Source organism: Pygoscelis adeliae, unplaced genomic scaffold, assembly GCF_000699105.1.
Source record: "Pygoscelis adeliae isolate BGI_AS28 unplaced genomic scaffold, ASM69910v1 Scaffold48, whole genome shotgun sequence".
NCBI lineage: Eukaryota > Metazoa > Chordata > Aves > Sphenisciformes > Spheniscidae > Pygoscelis > Pygoscelis adeliae.
Window position 1 is genome coordinate 984028 of NW_008825618.1, and position 22361 is coordinate 1006388.

At 43.1% G+C, this 22361-nt stretch overlaps 1 protein-coding gene across 1 annotated transcript in view; it reads left to right on the forward strand.

Annotated features, from left to right (window-relative positions):
* The window catches only part of FARP1 (FERM, RhoGEF (ARHGEF) and pleckstrin domain protein 1 (chondrocyte-derived)), a 175508-nt gene extending 153915 nt beyond the window's left edge, over positions 1-21593 (forward strand). Inside the window, exons 16-26 of the mRNA XM_009333330.1 lie at positions 2968-3049; positions 5754-5991; positions 8297-8427; positions 11271-11339; positions 13337-13426; positions 14545-14627; positions 14952-15064; positions 15553-15716; positions 18181-18288; positions 19360-19511; positions 20647-21593. Coding sequence (XP_009331605.1) covers positions 2968-3049; positions 5754-5991; positions 8297-8427; positions 11271-11339; positions 13337-13426; positions 14545-14627; positions 14952-15064; positions 15553-15716; positions 18181-18288; positions 19360-19511; positions 20647-20728 — 1312 coding nt within the window. The 3' untranslated portion in view covers positions 20729-21593. The remainder of the gene's footprint in view (positions 1-2967; positions 3050-5753; positions 5992-8296; positions 8428-11270; positions 11340-13336; positions 13427-14544; positions 14628-14951; positions 15065-15552; positions 15717-18180; positions 18289-19359; positions 19512-20646) is intronic.
* Positions 21594-22361: the final 768 nt, after the last annotated feature.

Sequence of the window (22361 nt, forward strand, 5' to 3'; positions counted from 1 at the left end):
CATCACATTTCCGGATTTTCTTAGGGGTTTATTTCTTCCAGCAGTACGCATCTGCCTACAGCACAGGTTAGTATTTCAGTCGGCCTGGGCTGAGGGCTCTGGTACGATTCAGCTCTTCACTGTTCAGCCAGCATCTGGAGAGAGGCTGTTGCTTTTGGGGAACCCCCTTCCCTCCCTCTTTGTCACTCTGCCAAGATGCAGAGTAAGATTTGAAAACCCTCAGACTGTTTTAAAAAAAGCCTTGGACCAGTCTGTGGCCAAAGCCGATGAAGGGGAATGTTCCTGATGCTTTGCCTGTGACTGATGTGATGAGATGCTGTGCAAGCTGTCAGTGCTGGCTGTGCTGGAGAGGGACCAGGGGGGTCAACTTTTAGGAACTAAGGACCCGACTGTTCAATGAACAACTGCACTAAATATTAGCTGAAGTTCACAAAGTCAGTGGAAGCACTCACTATGACTTCTGTAGGCTTGGGGTCAGGTTTTGAGCGGCTAGCTAGTAGATAAGAAACTTGCAACAGGTATTCCAGCCAACCTGTATTGTAGCCTTGAGATCAGAAAAGCAATTTCTATTGAGAAGTAGCAGTCTGTAATGATGTACTTAATATTTATCTTGGCAGTAAATCGGAAAGGTACCAAAGTACTGAAGTCCATTAGATTAAATCAAATGTAGAGACATAAAAAAGGATCCAGGCAATGCCAGAAAGTGAGAGAATAACACATAAAGCAAGAATTCTTCTAGAGATAATTACCGAATACCATGTCATTTACTGGCAGCAGCACAAATTCATCTGGCTTTGACATTTCTGGGATTGTGTGCAACAGCGCAGCGTGAACCATTTGGGATGGGATGCTGTATGCTGGCTGCACGGGTGGAGTGTGACTTTCCCTTGCTTCCTGCCGGTGCGGTGCTACTGCCTTGGACTTCAAATGGTTGTGGTTTTCAGCCGGGGGCACTTTGATATGCTCCACTTTGAGCAGAGCTTTAGTGGCTGGCAAGTTTTATTTACAGCCTCTCAGAGGAAATCTCAGTGGGGAGAGCTGCTGGATGGATAGGGCACGGGGGAAGGGAAAGGCAGGGAACAGCACAGGGGGGAGATGACTTGAGAGACAGAGGCTTCCTGGAGAGAGAAGTCGGACTTTTATCCTCGGGTGCTGTGGAGACTGTAGTCTTGTAATGTCCGTACATACCTCTGCTGATCCTTGCAATATAGGCCATTTCTCGGGCATGTTTTGACTATGGCAGTGTTTATAGAATGTAGTGCTTTTGCAAAAATGGCGATACTAATTAAAGTTACCGTTGACACAACCCAACTTCCTACCCCAGTGTGACCTTTGGATTCAGAAAAAACATTAAAAATCTTGTTGAGAACTGTATTTTTCTTGCTTAAATAGGCATGTGAGTGCCTGGGAGACTTAACACAATAGGAAATAATTAAAGACAGCCTATGAAATTGGATATTGTTAAAATTAACACGGAGCAATCCCTTGTTTATATCAGCTGAGTCTCTTTGTCTGTTGAAGGATAAAATAGGAGATGTTACTGTGTAGTATTCATAAGCTGTGCCCTCCACATTTCCCAGTTAGAAAAGCATGCAGAGAGAATATCCAGCATGAACATAACCATGTTTAACGTTACAAAACAAAATATATGTCTGAATATGCATCTATTCATGTAATAATATGGATTTTAAAAAAATAATTTCTGTGTGTCTTACCAGTGAAAGTATATTCCTAAAAACAGCTGCATCCTCTATGATTTGGTGAGTGTGGGACCTCTCTGGCTAAATTGCTGGTACTAAGGAATGGAGAGATTTACCACCTGATTGTCCACTTCTTCCTTCACTGCACACAGAATTTTCTTAGAAGTGTGAACTACTGCAAGTGGGTGAAAAACAATATATCCATTCAGCAGTAACAAAAAACAGAGGTCCTGTTATCCTTGGGTTCATTTAGAGCTTGATTATATTTCCGTCCACTTCCAAAGCAGTGCATTTCTTTGGCTGAATTGCAGTTGCTCACACCAGGGCTGGATCTGTCTCCCAATACTCAGATGTGGAAGTTGAACTGAATTTTAAAAATTGAGGACAGCACGTAAGAAGCCGTGCTGTGGGAAACTTGGATGCAGTATTAGAAGTTGGAAAGGGGAGGGGGACAGTGCTTCTCCCCACACCCCCCCTAGTGATTTTCTTTTGAAAACCTAACTTGGTTGGAACAGATCTGTAACAGATAGGTTCTTATATTCATGATTTTTTCTCCTGTGTTTTCTAAAAGATGTGTTTGGATTCAGTCAGAGTGTGGTATCCCTGCCTGTCTCGCACATGGGTATAGAAGCAGGAATATCTTTTTCATCAGGAGCTGGGTTTCTCCCAAATGGAGCACCCACCCAAGAGCAGCTGGCTGGGTGGGAGGGAGCAGTTGTATTTTTAATATCAGAAATGACACACTGAAAGAAAATTCCTGCCAGTATGGAACACTTATGCGTCAAACCGAGATGCTGGATGGATTTTTTTTTTTTGGTCCCACTGTCCCTCGCACAAGCAGAAAGCTTTTCAGAGGAGGAATACCTGCAGGTCCTGTGCCAGCGTGCAATCCTTGTTTCTGAACAGAATTACCCTTCTGCTCTAAGCCCACATACTGTCCTGGGATTTTGTTGTTTCCGTTTTTCTCAAGCCATTTCCAGCCTTCTCTGATGTGTTTAAAAATGCCAGCAATTTTCTTTAAAAGTCTAATGCTTCTGTTAAGTGCCTGCCCTCTCTGTTGTTAGGAGTGCAAGCCAGGCTGGGTGAGAGCTGTACTGTACCTGGGAATTACATGCCCATCAGGAATAGTCCTCACACGCTCCCGAGCGAAGGAGCACGGGGGTCAGGATTTTAAAAGAAATAAGCTGTTGAGTTCCTTTCTGTGCTTATAAGTGATTATGCGGTTTTATTGCGGGACTGAAGCGTGTGATATTTCTGTTGCTGACAGGGAAGGCCGCTCTAATGCTCATATTAAAGGAGATTACCAAAGAATCGGAGATGTTATGCTAAAGAACATTCAGAGTATGAAGGTAGGAATGATCCTATAACTATTAAGCTTTGACACGGATTAACATTAGCGTGCTTTTCATTTTCATATGATGTTGCTACTTGTGCTGGTTTTTGCCAATTGTAATCAAGGCTTATGCTATAAAAGTTTCCTTTGATGAAGTAGCAAGTGTTTGGTGAGCCCTGACATTTCAGAATTGCAAGCTGATTTTAAATTGTCCAGCCCCTTTCCTCAGTCCACTCTCCAAATATAGGAATAACGAACACAAAAGTTCAGGAACATTTCATGTCCAGTTCTTTTTTTCTTTCAAATAAGAAGGCAAAACATTGGAATTTGTATGGCTGAAGAGACTGTTCAAATGCCGAGCGTGCCTACTTGTGCATGCAAATATACGTGTTAAGATATTGCAGGAGTAGTGACCATAACCTGGATATTGATTTGATTTGGGAAACTTATATTTGTGCACTATGGTGCCAAGTTAGATGAAAGGTTTTTGAATAAATGCGAATAATTGCTTTTGATCCCTTTAAAGCTAAAAGCAAAAACACATGTATGAAGTGTAAATCTAGGTGTAATGTTCAGCAGACTTTGCATCTGTTCTTAGTCTGGCCAGAGTAGTATTTTTGATGCTCTGTGTTACTGAACAAACAGCATGGACGGCAGGCAAGGGAGCCTGTGAAAACCCCACGGACTTTTACAGCACGGATGGATAACATGCAGCTCACCTTATTAATGTAGCTATGCATCCAGGTCAGGGTGTGGCAAAACATGGCACTGCACCTTCGGCATGTGGATCTCAAAGTGCTTTCGAAAATATCCAATAAATCTTTCTTTGGTGATTGCCACTTTGGCATTCTGCAGTTAGTAAATGGAGCAGCCTTGAGTCCTTGGCTGGAGGAAAGGGCAGTTTAATCTTTACAGCTCTCCTGAGATGTTAGTTAGTACTAGGCATATCTTAAAGAAGGACAGAGAGAGATGAAGAGAGGTTAAGTGACGTGCAAGTGATTATACAGCAAATCAGAAAAAGAGAATGTAGAAATCTTGATTTACAGTCCCCAACACAGACAGCTTTGTCACCAATAAGGTGGCCTTACCCTTTCTGCAATGTACTTAGCAGGAACTGCTTTTTGCCCTCAAGACACAATTCAGAGGCATTGGAAGAAACGCAGGGGGGACTTTCCTACCTCCATCCCTGCTCTCAAGAAGTACGCACCTTTTCACAAACAGTTTTTGGAATCTCGGCTTCTGACAGACTCTGCTTCTGTTCTCGGTACCTTGCAACATTAAATTGTCTGTCCTTCACTGTCTGCAGGTCCTTCTGTGGCACTAGTTTAATGGCAGCGTACAGTCCTCACTGTAACTTAGACCTGTCAGCGTGCTTTCACCTTTGCCATTCTCCCTTTCCCGTTAGAGGATTTTGTTCTCTTCGCTTTGAGAACTGCCACCACTGATAAGCACAGATATTTGGAGGAAGGAGGCAAAGCCCCGTTTGACTTAAAGAACTGCACTGGAAATAATGAAGTTAGTTAAAACTCTACATACTTATCGTAAGACCTGTTAAAAGACCTGAAAACTGACACTCCTTATTTAATTAACGTAGGAAGGAGGTTAAGAGCAAGTAATTAATGGGCAGCCTCCGTAGTATTCCAGAGGGTCTGCTGTGTCTTTGCTTGAGTTACAGGCTTGTAAAATGAATATGCAGTGTATAGAAGAAGTGGCTTGGCTGTAGGGAAGGTATATTTCTGGTAAGGATGTCACAAATCACAGGAGAGAGGGAGTCGATTGGAAATGTGTCAAAAAGCACGAGCTTTAGATTAAGCCAAACTGACCTCTGAAGTCCATTCAGCATCACATTCAGTTTCTTTTTGTTGCTGGTTAATATTCTACCATGTACTGGGAGACTTTATTTGGCTGCTCAGAGAAGCTCTGTGCATCCTGAAGAACCAGTTTACCTTTTCCAAAACACAAACGAAGCCCCTGTGTTAATTGGTCAAAAAACTACTGCTGAATTGTTTTAAATGGGAATCGTGAACGCCTGGGATACTGGGACCTAAATGAAGTTACATATTTCATGCAAACCTCATTCACTTGCTGGTGCATAACTCCCCTGCTGCCAGCGGGATCATCTTAGAGACTGCACTAAGGAGAAGAGGATGTAATCCAAGGATGAAGAACTCTTAACATACCCATTTCTGTCGGACAGCTCCTCTATTTTTGCGTTTGTTCAGATTCCCAGGAGATGCAACTTCTCGTTGATAACAGGGGAGCAGAAGCTAGAAGTCCATTTGCCTGCATCTCAGTTCCCCAAAAGCACTTAAGGGAACTGGGGCAATTAAATCCCTTCATCTTCCTAGAAAATCCCATCTTGCTTCCTAGCTCTGCATTCGCATTGTCTAGCTCTCTCCCTGTTGCACCTACTTGCATGAGCTACATTCATGTAATCTCCTTGCCTTTGGATTTCTCACTGATATCAGACTTAGTTTTGTTTACTCATGTACTTTTGTTTCACAGGGAATGCAGAGGGGGAGGGAGTGTGTACTTCAAACGAGTAATGCCATTTCTCCTTTTCAAGTGAATATCAGAACCGTGTGTTGCGCAGTGATTTTGTTTGCAAAATCCCAAATGCTGTGCTATTTGGATTTTTTTATTGGAATAGGTTTGGGCTGAGTCATGTCTCGGTGATTGCTAATAGCTCTATCACGTGCTCTTTTCTTTATGCATATAAGCAACTGACAATTCACCTGTGGAAGCACAACGAGATTTTAATGGAGCTGGAGAATGGGATCAAGAACTCTCGCAAGCTGGAGACCTTTTGCAGGGATTTTGAGCTACAGAAAGTCTGCTACTTGCCTCTCAATACCTTCCTTCTCAGACCTTTACACAGGCTTATGCACTACAAGCAGATAATGGAGAGGCTTTGCAAACACTACCCACCAAGCCACGTAGACTTCAGGGATTCAAGAGGTAAGTAAGAGAAAAGACACCAATTCCTGGAGCTGGGGAATGGCATCCAAATCCATTAGAGGTGCGTGGCTGGACAAAAAAAAAAAAAATTTCTTTTTAAGCCTACATTGAAAGAGGATTGAGTTGCAACATCGCACTCAGAAGACCAGAAATGGTAGGATTAAGGTTGCTCTTGTATACACGTTATGCCACAGTCTAGACAAGTACTTGGAAGAACAATCTGTTGGGGGTTATTAAACACACAGAAATGACACGCAGTTCAGGAAGTCGCTTGAACTGAAAACAGCGGGGAGGTTGGGAGAGAGCACAGGGAACGTACCATATGTGCTTGTCTTGTTCCTAGCTTTCCCTAGAGATCCGCTAGGAACACAGAATGTTGGCCCAGGTGAACCCTTGGTCTGACCCAGGATGGCTGCTGTTATTATATCTTTAAGTGTTATTTGTCTTTTTTCCAGACATACAGTTTGCTCTATTACCCTTTCCATGATTTGTTTCAGGAACTCAAAGCTGCCAACATGGGGTTTTTTCCAAATGCGAAGAAATTTTCCTCCTGTAGTTTGAACTCACTGCCTGCTATTTCTTTTTGTCCTCCTTCCTTACCCCCGTCCCCCACCCCCGTTGTAAGCTATCTACATTTAAAGATAACTATGTTATCTATACAGTTAGCACTCAGCGCAGATCCACAGAAGGACTTGGGGAGGGAGCAATGCTTGGCATGACTGCTCCCAGCTGTAAGGAGTTAGCTGGCTAAGTTCCCTTAGGTGCCATGCAATGAGACCCACAGCAGGCAACGCACGAAATGCAGAGGTAACTTGACCTGTAGCAATAGGAAGTGCCACAGAGGTCTGTGGCACTGAAGTGCTGCGTGACACGGATGTTTGCCTAAACATAGCTACTGCCTGAATGATCTCAAGGAATGCAGCGAGTAGTGCCTTCATTTCTTTTAGCCAAGGCTAGATGATGATGGTGGTGATGTGTCCATTCCCACCTCCCCAGAGAGTGCAGCAGCCATCCAGGTTTGATTCCTGCTCCACTTTTGAAATGGATACGAACACAGGATTCAGGGGTGAAAATAAGAGAGCATGAGAAGGTGTGACTCAGGGACACCATCACTCTGGGATCGGTCTCTTACTAAGGTGTTTGCAGATTTTTGCTAAAGGTCAGAGTGTAAGGGAAGCAAAAAAAAATGGGAGATGTGGATGTGAATCCCAGCGGAGAGCACAGGTCTCCCACTAACGAGTGGACGAACTGTGCACTGAGCAATGATGTTAAGAAGAAAGAACCACTGTTACTGTTCCCTTGGCTGTATTTTTTTAACACAAGTGGCTGTAACTGCTCTTCTAGCACTGAAGTCAGTCAGTCAGTGTCTTTGGCCCATTCAGAGACTGCCCGTCCGTTTAGGTGTATCAGGGTTGGTGCTCACATACGTGGTGGCACAGGGAGCCAGTCCATGATCTGGTCCCCCAGAAAACGTCAAGTGGTGAAGTGATTTTCAGCTTAGATCCCTGGGCTGACCTACTGCCTTGTTGGCACGGCAAAAAGACAAGACATGGGAAGCAAATGGGCAGCAGCCTGCACTTGGTTTGGCTTCTGCTGCTGCAGAGTGGGACTTCGTAGTGCCTGCCTCCTCCTGTATCCCACCTGATCCTTCTTCACACAGCAAAAATCCCCTTCAACAATGGAGATTTTCCTTAGGAAAAGCATGCCCGGGTGTTAGGTCACTCGTTGTTGGTAGTGTCTTTGGAGAGAATGAAGTAGAGCCGTGATGCAACTCAGCGACATGCAGCCCTTCCAGCTGTTCTCGTTGCTGGGACTGAGGACAAACCTCAGGATTACCGGCTTTACTGTCCGAGATGATACAATAAATGACACTGCCACTTCCTGGTGTTTTCAAATACGGGCCTGACCCAGTGTGTTGCAGGCTGTGGAAAAAAGCATTTTTTTCAAGCATATAGAAGATCCCTAGATTAATTGGAGATGTAGGAAATGAAATCCTTTAGGAGAACCCATTCATTGGTGCTCTGAATTGACTCAAGTATTCCTGCAAAGTTTTTTGTGGCTAAAATAGAGCAAACTTTTGGTTGAGGAAATAGACTGTCTCTTCATTACAACGCTCCGTCCTCAATAAGATGATGTCCAGAGTTTGTGCGGTTTTTAGTCTGCCCGTGTGGGTTTACACTGTGAGGGAAAAGGGTATCACAAGGAAGGTGATGTTCTTGAGCTGGGTGCTGCAGACAAAAGCCATCTTTCTTTTTGAACATTCTTGTAAGTTTTTAATACGCATTTTATGGTTTTGTCCATCTAGCTGCTTTGGCTGAGATTTCTGAAATGGTGGCTCAGCTCCATGGCAATATGATAAAGATGGAGAACTTCCAGAAGCTGCATGAACTCAAGAAAGACTTGATAGGCATAGACAATCTGGTGATCCCAGGAAGGGTAAGTAGCAGAGTTGTGATAAAGGTCTGATACAATTTCAAAGCATTAGGTATGTTTTAGAAACCTGTTTCTTAGGAGCAGCTGTGAAATTGCCTTTCCTCATATGAACCTTTTTCTCTCATGAAAAACTATCAAATGTAAACATAATAATACCGTAGAAAACAGGAACTTTTGAAGTGGGAAGAAGCAATCATCTTTATCACCTTTTTACTGATTTTATTAAGTTTATCTTATGTATAGATGTAGATGGTTGTAGGCAATTCCAAATATCTATTACAACAGAGGCAGTAAAAATGTAATATTTATCACAGCGTTCAGAGCTTGAGCAATTGCACATTTCCTCATTTCTTGCTGCCCTTAATTTTTTTTTCCAACCCTCGATGCTAAAGCACAGCAGATTAAAGGAAAGTAAGACATTTGTGCTGGAGGACCTTCAGCCCTTTTACGACGCCTAGCTTTGAAGGCATCATGGCCCTGGGGACAAGCAGTCTCTTTAGTCTACATGTGATGTTAGGCAATAATTTCTGAGACAGTGTTGCCTTAAGTAAACACTTCTAATTGTGTTATAAAAATATCAACATCTCTTTCTCACTTGTCATGCTTTTTTAAAACCAGAAGCTTATTTCAGAATAAATGAGCCTCAGGGTAGTATTTGTAGCCTTTTTTACTTTTCTGTGTGCACATACCTGTGCGTGCAAACTTGAGAGTTGTCTGTTGTTGAAGTCATTTTCTCCCCACTCCCCTGACTTTTGTGTGTAATACACAAAAAGAGTACTTGCGGCAACTGAAATGCTGGGGGAAATGCATTGCTAGACTGTTCTCGCCCCTTATGCATTTCTGGGAAACAGCTTGGAAAAAAAGATGAGTGTTGCATTGAACTACAAATATGGCAGTGCTTGAACTTGCCCTGCAGCCCGGCCGTCCAGCCCTGACGCACTCCTGCAGGCTGGCCGGACCACCGCTCACCGAGAGCCGCAGCCTGGGGGCTGCTTGCCAGGCTTGTCCGTGTCTGCTGCCACAGCGGGGTCGTGGCAGAGAGGCGGCTTGCTGAGCTCTCTAGGGTCTAGTTCATTTAAGGATTCAAACGTTTAGAAAAAGGGATTTGAAGTTGACGTGCCATTGGGAAGGCAGCACTGAGCACGGGTATTTCTCGATTTGTGGCTGTTCCCCGCTTCCTCACTTTGCCTCTTCCCTGTCTCCCAAGCAGCCGTCACGGCTCATGCCTCCTTCCAGTGATCCACAGACCGTTCACTTCCTTGGCAAGCCCTTCAGGACATTTCACAGCCTGTGTATCTCTCTATCACATGAAATTAAACGCTGTCATCGGTTGTTTCTGCTACCCTATTCTATTTAAAGACTGAGCAGTCTTCCTCTCCTAGGAAGTTCACGAAAAAGGCAGACGGGGGGCAGAGGTTGTTTGCCTGCCAAGGCAAAAAGCATTGGCCACCACGCTCTGGCACATGCCCAAGATGTTGCTGCTTCCAGCCCTTTGGCCGCTTTTCTGGCTCAGCGGCTGAAGTCCCTGCCCCAGTGCAGTACTGTCACAAAGGTGGTTGAACTCCACGTCTCGGAGAAGTCTCACGTTAGGCCAGTGATTCAGCTGTCCTAAAGGAGGCTGTAGGTAACCATCCTCTTCGCGTTGTCCCAGACTCTCCGCTGCCACTGGGCTGGTTCCTGTACTGGACATTAAAACATCCTGTCGTCGGCTGTGCTTGCAGATTGCAATGACCTGCAGCTCTTGATTCGTGCGTTCACACGGCGCTTGCCGTGGTGGTGCTAAGCTTGCCAATGACCATTAGGTGGTACCGTATAAATAGTAATTATGATTAATATGCTTTGGCGGCCAACAACAGCTTCCAGTGGCCGCTCTGGTAACATGAGCTTACCGCGATGTAGGGATAACCACCTCGAGCCACTTTTTCCACCCCTTAGTTAGTCCCTACGCAATGCGGGTAGGGGGACTGGACACATGACAGCAACCCTAAGGCGACCGGAGTCTGTCTCTGAACAGATTAATCTCTGACAGCCAGTTTATTGCTGAGCTGCAGGTGATTCTGATGCTTTTTGTGCCTCTTGCATGCACAACTGTGAGTAGAACGACCTTCAAAAGACTGTAATAAATAAATATAAACCTCTTGGCAGAAGCTGGAGGGAGTGACTGAAAAATGGTATTTTCATGGGTCTCAGATAGGTGGAACTACGGTATAGTTCACAGTAAGCCCAGGAAATCCAGCATTTTGAAAGTTTCAGATGTGCTACTTTTCCTATAAGTCCATCCCTAAACATTCTTAAACGCTTTGTCCTGAATTAATGTACTGTATTATACGACATGGATGTTACTACAACTCACACTGCCAGACAAATTTCCTTCTTTTTCTGCTGCTGCTGGTGATGTTGATTTGTGTAGCTGATTTTACACCTCGGTGAAGAGCTGCGCATGCCATACGCACAACAGAAGCTTGCCAGTGGCTAACCAATAACATACAGGCCAACTTACCGTTAGTTTTTACATCACTTGTAACATGAAAAATACTCATTCAAAACTGATGAAAGAGGGAGCTGTCTGAAGGAATCAACGTTAGGTAAAGATAATTTTGCTTAGCTGAATTTTCTTAAAATGAATGAAAGACTATGAAGGAGTTTACCCTAAAGACAGTTACAAAGGGAAAGAAATTATCCTATAAATAAGATTTTCAACATGTTTAATAAAGAAAATAGAAAGTCTTGGTGACTGATGGTCAAGTCAGTCCTATGAGCAAGTAGTCATATTTATGTTTGCATAATAAAAAATCATCATCATCTTTGCAGAAGGTACATATTTGTTTTGTATTTGTTTCCCACAGGAGTTCATCAGACTGGGCAGTCTTAGTAAGTTGTCTGGAAAAGGTTTACAGCAAAGGATGTTCTTCCTGGTAAGCAAGAAGACAGTTTTTCTTCACATAATTAAATGTAACTATAGGCAACTATTAGGCATACTGTTAGACTCGAATTGTGAATTACAGTAAGTATTTTTAAACAGCCTTATTTATGGTAACATAACACATCACCTGTGTAGCTGGTTGTTAAGAACTTATGATTCTGTCCAAACCCAATATTCTCTTTGTAACTGCTTCTTACAAAGATAAAACTATTTATTTTTATATGATGCTGTGAATATCATGATAAAATAATACCTCCTAGCACATTGTCTTAAATAAAAGCAGAGTTGTCATAAAATGAAAAGTGGCGCCAGGGTTAGTGATCGTGTCCAGAGAAGAAGATGAAGAGCAACTCCTGGTGATACGAACGATAAGCCACATAATGCTCTCAGGACACATTTACAGAACCACGTTTCTCCACAAACCATCCAGTTTCAGCCCACGAGTGCCCAGCATGTTGAAGGACCTGCCTTTACCTGGAGATACATTTTGTAGCTCTTGCACTAGGAAAGGTTATCTCCTCCCACCATCACTCACAGCGTTTTCAGGTTACGGTGATCCCACGCAGTCTCCGATCCGCAAGAGCTGATGGAACCAGATGGTTCCTCCTCTCTTCTCTTCCCGGCCAGCTGACTTGCTCCCAGGCCCCCCATCCTGCTGCTGCTCAGCTCCGGGTGCCGGGGCACTGGGATGCCCGGCAAAGTGCATCGATATTCTAGCCCAGCGTTACAGGGCAAAACATTAAAGAGTCAATGCAGTGTGGCAGGAAAATACTTCCTTGGCTTCTTGTATGCAAAAGGTGAAGACAGTGGGTGTGTAGAAAAGCTTGTGAGTGTGCTAGGTTTTACAAGATGTTTGACATTTAATCTTTCAAATGAGCCAAAGATACAACTGCTAAATCTACCTGGGTAGGATTATCCTCTGCCTTTAAAGGCACTAAAGAGGAAGCCTAATGAATATGGTGCGTATTTTCTTGCGTACCACAATCTTTGTTACCAGGTGATGCTTTGATATTATACTTGTATAAAACGTTAAAAAGTTGAGACTAGACTCTCAAGTCAGTTGCTCGCGCTGTCAAATAAATCTTTGGTCTGTCTCAAGCACCAGAATCTTTTTGGAGGTAAAAATCCCAGGTCAGTATTCTGGGACTCCAAATACATGTGTAATCATTGGCAAAATTAAATCCCCCTCTAGTGGCTGATCCGCATAGCTTCGTGAATTATTGCTGGTGGATTGTGGACGTCTGTGGCAAGAGCTCTGTTTCACACCACAGAGTATGATTTTCTTGATGCAACTGTCTGGTTTGAGAAAAACATCCTTTGACCTAGGTGGCACAGTGAAAATATGCCATTTGTTTTATGGCAACAAAATGCAGCCGGTCATTTGACCTGCTTTCGACAACTGCTGTTACATGCAGGAAGCTCTACAAGTTGAGATACTCAAGTCTCTTCACCTTGGTATTTCTAACCTAAAGCCATCTACCTTAAAACAGGTCTCCCAGCTTCCTTCTGAATATGGGGGGTAACAGATAGCCACTTACTTCGTAAGAGTTAAGTTGGACACACCTCTCGGGCATGCTTGCTTATCTTTCCACACAAATCAGAAGAAAATATTGGTGAAACACACTTACCTTCGATAGCTTCAAAGCGCAGCAGAGTGTGAAACGTGCTACTTGGTTTCACTGCTGTTGTGGCTTGTTAGTTCTGACCCAGAGATCACAAAGGGAATATTAGAAGGCATCAAAAGATATCCAGTGGAAAATTGGGGGAACATGCCTGAGACTAGCTGGGAAGGAAGGCAGGGAAAATGACAGGTGCTAATGCTAGCTACTGGAATATTGTGAAAGCCAGTGTTTTGTTTTCATGCATTCGGACTGCCATATAGCTAGTCAGCCAGTACTGGCTAGCTTTCCCATATTTACCATTCTGATTTCTTTCTGCACGTACATACATGCCGACATCATTCTAATAATGCTTATTCTTGCTTTTTAGTTTAACGATATCTTGTTGTACACAAGTAGAGGCCTGACAGCATCAAATCAGTTTAAAGTCCACGGGCATCTTCCACTGTATGGCATGACAGTAAGTATTGCGAGAACTTCAGGGATTCGTGCTTAAATGGCCATTTGGGGTCCCATCTTAATGGCTTGATGAATTGCTGCTGGACTGAAAGCAGCAGCAAAGGGCTGTTCTCCGATTCGGAGAAGTTGTGGTTACATTCTGCAGTGCCTGATGGGGCTGTGTTGGGTTCGGCACGTGTTCGTGCAGCCTTCTACACAAAGGTGGTTATATAGCGAAAGTGGGGAGAAAAAAGGCATTTTGAGGGGCAGCTTCCTCACAGTGCAAACTTCTCATGAGACGAGTTCTTTATTTTTTTAAGCCATAAATTTAACCATGATTCTGACAAGTAATTCATCACCAATTGCTTATAGACACACTGTGCAAGGCAAGTAAACAGTAGCGACAATCTAATTTCTATAAAAAACCATTTCCTAATGTTTTCAGCTCTGTATCTGAAAGCCAAAGTAGTGGGAAACTGGCAGCAATATGTCATTTGGAGCTCTTGTTGCAATTCTTCTGGAAAACAGCCAATTCGAGCCAATAGCACCTGGTTACCTCGTCTTTCTATATGATTTCAAAAATATTTTTTGCTAGTTTCAGAACACTTTCATTCCCCCCATTATTTTCATTGGAACTTCTCGTGGGTTTGTATCTATTGCAAACTTTTCCTGAGAACGGAGTTAGGTAATCACTACCACAGTAACCGAATTTCTCTAAACACCTGCGAGGCTTCAAGTTTTATCTAGTGTTTCTAGGAATCTACTTAATTATTGATGTCTGTTTGGCACGGACTTGTTCACAACAGAACTGTGCTATGCTGCAGTGTCCGGAGCGCTCCCAGCCTTCAACATGTCCTTTTGTAGAACAAATCACTGATAAAAACACCACTATTTTCCTCTCTTTTTTTGATACAAAGCAGACAAAGCCATGCTTTTGGTTTAAGAGGTTATTGCAGAGCTTACTGTTTTTCCAGCTTGCAAGCCACCATTTTTTTCTCAATACCTAGCTCGAAATCGTTGTTGTGAACGCTTCTCTTAGTTTTCTGTTCCCCAGTGGTAAGAGCTTGTTCAGTTCACTCTTTCACCTGAAGAAATATGTACTTCCTGCAATCTGACTGCATTTGGGCTTTTATCTCTCAGATAGAAGAAAGTGAAGAGGAATGGGGGGTTCCTCATTGTCTAACACTACGAGGTCAACACCAGTCCATCGTTGTTGCTGCAAGGTAATTCTAGTGGAGACAACATACACGTGTAAACTGTATTTCTCTGCAGCTTTCACAGTGGGACAGATAGAAAGCAGGGAGTTTGGATTTGCTCCTAACCCAATTTCAAAGGTATATTCTTTTGTGAAAGCCACTTGTAAAAAAAAAGGTGAATGGGGCAAAATGGAGTGGCAATTGTGCAAGTCAGAACCAAACTAAGTTATTGGGAAAAAAAACCTAGCATCTTGTGTCTGAATTTGTTTATTTAAATTAAAAGTAAGCTCAGCTTGTGACTATTTCTTAGAGTTTGCTTTCAGTCTGTATGACCTGAATTTTCGTTGTTAGTACCCGTGCTGAAATGGACAAATGGACTGAGGACATTCAGATGGCGATAGACCTGGCAGAGAAAAGCAGTGGCCCTGCCCCAGAGCTACTGGCTAGCAGCCCACCCGACAATAGTGAGTAAATGCTAGAGAGTAGGTTTTATTCGCTTTCCTCAGTATGATTGGTGATCGCTTCTAAGCAAAGTGGTGAAAAATGCTGGCCACAGGTCAGACTGATACATTTGAAGTTGATTTTCTTATATATATATGTATATTTATATATATGCCATTTTAATGTTCTTGTTGATGTTAGCAGAAAGTTTCACTGAATAGAGAAGTGACTTAAGCATAATGATTCCAGGAACTATTTAACAAGATTCGGGCAGTGCCCGTCCTTGGAAGGTATTAAAAGCACCAACAAAGCACGGTAGTTAGTCTTTGATTCTAACACTTGCAGAAACACGTTAAAAAAAAAAATCCTCTTAACATTGCACAAAATTATTTCTAAAAGTGTGTTTTAAAATTAGTTCACAATATCGTGGACAGAATTGATTGTTTAATTTTTCCAATTATATATGTTGTTGCATAGAGGAAGAAAGATGCTTTTTCCCTGCATTTCATAGAGTCTCCTGATGAAACTACTGTAGACCAGGAATCTGAGGACGACCTCAGTGCATCCCGCACCTCACTCGAACGTCAGTCACCACACCGTGGCAACACTACGGTGCACGTCTGCTGGCACAGAAATACCAGTGTTTCAATGATCGACTTTAGTATTGCTGTGGAGGTATCTGCCTCAGAACGATCTGAACTGCAGCTCCAGACTCGCTTTTGAATGACAATTTCCTTTTTGCTCCTCCTTAATAAGTGCACTATTCCGTTGTCTCCTTCTGGGGAAGCTTCAGGCACACCTATTGAACTGACTCCAAGTGATGGCATAAACCATCAGTCAAGGCACACGCATCCGCTCCTTTAGTGCACCTTCGTAAAATCAGTTAGAGCAGTAATTTTCATAGAAGTAACTGTCCGAAAAAATGCTGATGCCCTTTAAAATTTAAAGCAGGTCAAACTGTCTTAATGCTTTCAGTTGCAGAGGCATTAAGTCATTGCTCGAGCTGAAAGGATATTGTCTTTAGCTGCTGCAGCCAGAGTTTTAATTATGTGTATTACTAACTTACTTTCTTTACCTAGCCATCTTTTCTGGAACCTTGTCTCATTGCTCAGTCTCATCTGCTTTTTCTTTATTTGCGTTTTCCACCTCAAAATAAAAATCCTTTTTTGCCCCCGATCACAGCTAAGCCAATTTGATACACATTCGTTAATTCTGTACTCGACAGACGCGAGGCAGACGTTGACTATTCAAAGATTAAAATGAAAGACTCCTAGCTCAGTGTAGGTTTTAGGATGAGGTGGTAAGCCTGCTTAGGTGTTCTTCTTTCACCCAAGAGAGGCTCCAGGGAGCTCCGAGTACTTTATCACAGTCCTTACCAAGTGGAAATTTATGCTTAAAGAATAGAGCGAAAGGAATTTTAAAGCTGAGTCGGCTTCTGCTCACAAGGCAGCCCTCAGACATCACGCCACCGTTCCTCTAGAGAAGACGCACTGACACAGAGGTGCAAGGACAGACCGTATTTGTAGTTTGTGTAACTGCCCCTGTTTTTAAACAGAAGGTGAGTCGCTGAAATGTGGCAAAGAAAATGATTCTGTACTAAAACACTCTGATTGTGGAGCTTCTTTTTGGTCCCGTGCAAGTGGATTTTCTCCTCTTTATACCCTTACGTCCTGCAAGGGAGGAATAGTTCAGCACGGAACAAGGTCTCCTACTTTTCCCTAAAGCGGAGGGCTTATCGTAAAAAGATATAACACTTAAACCGGTGACTAATTCTAACGATTAAAACATTTAGTTAGGCAAATCTTTTGGTCTGAGATCAGTGCTCATTGTTCCTTATTTTTGTTCCTCCCCGGTGCCTCAAACGAATGCAAACAAAGCAGCGAAGACCAAACACACCCCGGAGGCATACGTTGTTCTGTGAAAACATCTTCAGCTCCACTGCCGTTCCCATGCGTGGCAGGTTACGCTCATGCTCACGTCATTCTGTTGGTGGCTCTCACGTCAGCATTATCGTTTATTTTCTTTGTGTCTCTCCCTCCTTTCTGTCTCTCTCGTGGTAGAAGATCCTCTCTCTGTCAGTGACTGTACTTCCCTACCTGCTGGACTGATCAGTGATCAGCGGCCTGTTTCCATTTCATATGTCTGCTGGTACCGAATGCAAAGCCTGTCCTTTTATGATACCCTCCAGAGTAATGAGGTAACAGAAAATGAAGGAGTACACCTGTAACTTAGGGCAAGGAGGCAGCAGTCCAGATATCAGAGAATGGGATGATTTAAAGCAAAGGCTTTAATGTATGTCCAAGACTGGTGAAAACAGAACATTTTCAAGAGCATTTAACTTGTAGTAGACGAATCGGGACCACCAGACTTTGAGTATTAAGCTTTACAGATTAAGCTATTGGCTTCTGCATTATAGAAAGAGAATGATGTCAACAGCTGTTTTGATCCGGGTGAGAGCCCTTACAGTCAACAAGGAACGGGAAGTAATTAATGGTTCACTGAGAACTCCCCTTCATTTGCAAGGCACAATGTTGCTGGACTTTACGTCTTCACTATGTGAAGAGTAGTTTCTTCCGCCAGCTGTTGAATACTTGCACTTGGTTACGGCTTCCTCCTCCCTTTTGTTAAAATATCCAAAATCCAGCTAAGAATAAGGTTAGCAGTCCTTGCTCTTGAAATCCTTGAAAAGTTACCATGTGAACTCACTGGGTACTGAGAGCTCAGTCTCTATCTGCAGTTCTAAAGTATGTCATAATTTTCCTTTACATCACAAATTCATGTCAGACTTTCTGTTTCCATTATTCTATTTAAGTATCATTTGAAAACAACAAAGACAGACTAGGGTAACAAGACTGACTGATGTTTGGTAATACATTACCGAAAGCCAGCTCCATTAAAAAAAAAAAGGGTAGTAGCTTGAAGTTTTTGGAAGTACCCAGCTACAAACAAAAAAAAAATGTTACCTAAAGTACTACTTAGCCGTAGAAAAACGCAGAAGAAAGATACGTCCTTTCAACCAAAACGTTTTCACGTACAACAGGGTCACGTACAGCCAGATAAAAGCAGATAATTTTTCTTACGATAGTTAAACCGCAGGTACCTTCCACTGTTTGATTTGGCTGCTTTTGATCTGTTTCAGAACCAGCTGTCTGGAAATCTCCTAAGAAAATTCAAAAACAGCAACGGGTGGCAGAAGCTTTGGGTGGTGTTCACCAACTTCTGTATGTTCTTCTATAAATCGCACCAGGTAACAGGCTGCGCAAGTGCGTGTGGCTGGAGACCACCTGTTTTTTCAAAGCAGCAGCGGAGAGAAAAGGGGACGTCAGTCACGGATGCTGTAGGCGAGATAAGCAGGTGCACTGGGCACAGCTACGCAGCCTTTTCTGCCGCTGGAACGTGGAGCAGGGCCCGTTCTCGGTCGGCTCGCTTGCCAGCTGAAGAACGCCTGCTTCTTTCCTGAAGCCTTCAACAGTCACAGGGCGTGCCGTCCCTAAAAGGACAGCAGATACCACTACTGCTCAGAAATTGTGGTGCGAGTTTAAACAAGAGTTTTCTCTTGTACAAATTCTGAGATTATTACAATGAAAAACTCAATAGTGACTTACAAATTTCATTTACCGTTACTGACGCTTAAGTCAAACAGGAGGGAACAGCGGCCAATGATTAATCCATCTGAGCAAACATGGCGCTACAGAAGTAGGGTTTTCCCGTCTAGAATCTGTTGCACTTTTGAATCTCTGTGTCCACGCAGGGCGTACGCACAAAACAATGCCAATCGCTATAGAAATCCTTAACGATAGAGTTTCTGCACCAATAAAAAGAAAAGAATGAGTTGTGGGATATTCGAGACATAAGTGGGATAAAGAAATGATTTGTTCATACGGGCCGTGCCACGAAGTGAAAGGACTTAAGCAATGAATGCTGCAGGGTGGCTGGTACGTTTCTAAAGGAGTAGGTGTTTGCAAGCCTAGGATGAACGCGCATGGTGCTCTGCCGACGCCAAATCACAGAGTTTTATGTTTGTCTATTTGAAAATAGCGCAAGTCCAAGATTTCAGACAACTTTCTTAGGAGGAAATACTGACAGGACCAGCCTGCAGCAGGTCCTTATGAGAAGGGTCTGTAAAATGGGCAAGCTGAAACTACCAGGCGGTTAAGATCATTGCCATGGTATAAAGCTGGTGTTTTTCCCACGCACGCAGATGTGGAAGCGCGACGATGACCTTTAAATGAGTGTATATCTGTCTTGGGTTTTACTTCTGCGCTCTTTTTACTTGAGGGCATTTGATCTCACAGCATTTTCCATCATTTGTTTTCAGGACAATCATCCTTTAGCCAGCCTTCCTTTATTGGGATATTCACTTACCATTCCTTCCGAATCTGAAAACATTCACAAAGATTACGTGTTCAAGCTACATTTCAAATCCCACGTGTACTACTTCAGGGCTGAAAGTGAATACACATTTGAAAGGTAAGTCCGTCTTCCGTGAGAGGCAATTTTGTAAAATTCCAGGATTTTTTTCCGAACCGGGTTCGTAGATGCGCAGTTTAGTGAATCGATTCAGTAAATACAGGCAAGTAGTTCAGCACAGCTAGAGAAAGAAGCCTTTCGAATTTTAAAAGACATTTTAAACCTGATAATGCGAGAACCAAGTGGTTGGTTTTGACAACGTGGTAGCCGTAATAGTAATCGCTACAAATCCTGCGTTACGTGCAGGAATTATCCGGTCAGAATTGATCGGGCTGGCTGCACGGGGAGCTCTGTGTCTCGGACTTCAGGAAGCGTGTAAACAGATCACAGGGCTTTTCGGTAGCTGTGCAGAATAACGTCACTGCCTGTAGTACAACTGCGTGGAAAATCCACACCTGAAACACAATCCTGATTTTTCACAGAAGGCGGCCGTTCTTACTATGTATTTCTGCCACTTCCGCATGTAATTTTTACACCTCCCACTGAATTTCGGATACGTGGAGAGCCGGGAAACAGGCACCACTCCTCCTAAATTGTGGTTTGAGGTTGTTCATGCTGGGAACTAATTTAGCTCTTTTGTTTGAAGCATTAACATGTCAAAAATCTTCATGTCCTGTCTATTGAAGGAAGCTATTGTTAAGTTTTAGCCGTGTCAGTCTAAAACGATACATGAGGCGAATTGTGGGAAAGAGGTGATTAAATGAATGAGTAGGAGAGGAAAAAACACAAAAGCCCTTTCTCGGTTCTAGGAAAAAAGAAGTAGGAACGGCAGCTAAATTACATTTTTTCACTCTGGAATCAAGAGTGGTCGGTCTCAACTGCTCAGCAGTTGCACCATCCAGAAAAAAAAAAAAAAGAGATTTGGTGTCTGCAGAACAAGTAAAACCACTACAAAGTTCATGGATTTTGGGCCCCGTCCCCCCTGTTTATCCCCTCTAAATCTCTTTTCATGTACGCGTTTGGCGGTCATTTGGATCTAGAGCCTCTTGACTTCGGGTAGACTTAGGAGTAAAGTAGCAAGCGAGATGCTCCCGTAGGCACTGAAGGTAAAGCTGCGTACAGCTAACAGCGCAGAAACCTTTCCTTAGGAATTGACCGCTCTTTTGCTTGTGTCTCCCCTCGTGCCTCCTCACAGATGGATGGAAGTGATCCGAAGTGCCACCAGCTCTGCCTCACGCACTCGAGCTCTGAGTCATAAAGAGCCTCACGCCTATTGACGGCTGCACAAGCCGCCGTGTTGATTGTCCAGCAGCTGCTGATTTTCTAGAGGACGTTTGAAACTCTTTTCTCCCTCCAAGTTTAGTAAAACGTACAATTTGGTAAAAGAAAAGGAAAAAATAAGTATGGTTTTGCAGAAACTTTCACAATTCCTCAGCAAAACTGTTTAAGTTCTCCATATGTTCAAACTAGCTTACCATCATCCCAGTGGCTGCGGTTCGTTTCATGTCTCGTATTTTGTCATTCTGTGCTGTTTTTAGCTTGTGCCAGTATTAAAATATTGTCCTTATTAGAGTGCCAAATGCCAAAAGACATTTTGTTGCCTCAAAGATTGCACCTAAAAAAAAAAAAGACGACTTCACAATCTGAAAACTTTCTCCTCTGAGGCAAACACTATTTCTTCTCTTTTCATAAAAATATATATTTTTTTTTTACCATGTTAATCTGTAGACTGCTGGATTTTTAAATGTAGATGGACTGTCACAGTATAGAATATAATTATATATACAGCAAGCAGTCTAACAGGAATGAGATTAACTTTCAGATTTCATTGTTTTCCCCAGTCTTTCTACATTTAATCAGCAAGGAATTACTAATTTTCTATCTTTAACAAGGAAACAGTTTACAGCTCGTTCTCACTCCCCTTTGGGGTTACAAATCCGTGTGGTATAAATAAAGTATAGGATTCTTATCTAACCATTTTCTTGGTGCAAGTTCACCAGATTGTTCATCTGTTGGCTTTGAAAAGTGAATACTACTCGCAAGATGAAAAATTTTTAAGATAATCCAGTGCAATATTATTTGGGCTGTTAATGTACTGTGAATGGTATGTACAAGAAGAAATTAAAGGCTGTGGTGACATTCTGCTGTTTGTTTTCCAAACTTGAAAGAAAACCCGTACGCTATGAGAACCGCAGCTATTTGTGATTAATTGGTAGACTGTTTCGGTAACGAGCACGGACTAAATTGCTATGAGCCGGGGGTACTACTGGCGCCCCAAGTTTTCGTCCCGCCTGCTGCACATCCTAGCGTGACTTCCAGTTTCTTGTTGGAATTTCAGTCCCTCCCTCTCCCCCCCGGTGCCCAGCATACAGCGAGCGACAGATACGGCCAGCCGCGGAAATACCCCTTTCGTACACCTGGCTTTAACATTGGCCAGCGCTCTATTTTGGATCAGCTGTTGGCCCGCTCAGAAGGTCGGCAGCACTAAGTCCGCTACGCTTAGATGCTTTTCCTTACCTTTTAAGAAACGCTTCCTCATGAGGGTGACCTGAAACTTCTTATGAACAGAAGTTCAACGTGCTGGAAACACGTCTATCACCGTTACGGGCCTTTGAGGAGACGCAGTGCTAGGCAGAGGGGGGCTGAATCGAGATACGGGAAATGAAGCTGGGCCAATTCTACCCCCACTTTTTCTTCGTCTAGCTAGTCACTCTGTTAACGGCTTGCCTATGTGCGTTGTATAAAATGGCTTACAGCTTTGCTCACAACAAAAGGGAATAAAATACCTCACAATGCTATCATATATGTTCCTGTTTCAAGGCAGTAAAGCCTTCTTTCTATTCCCCCCACCCCAAAGAAAGACACATACATATCTCCACCCAAGAATAGGGTGGGCTCCTGACCCCGTAT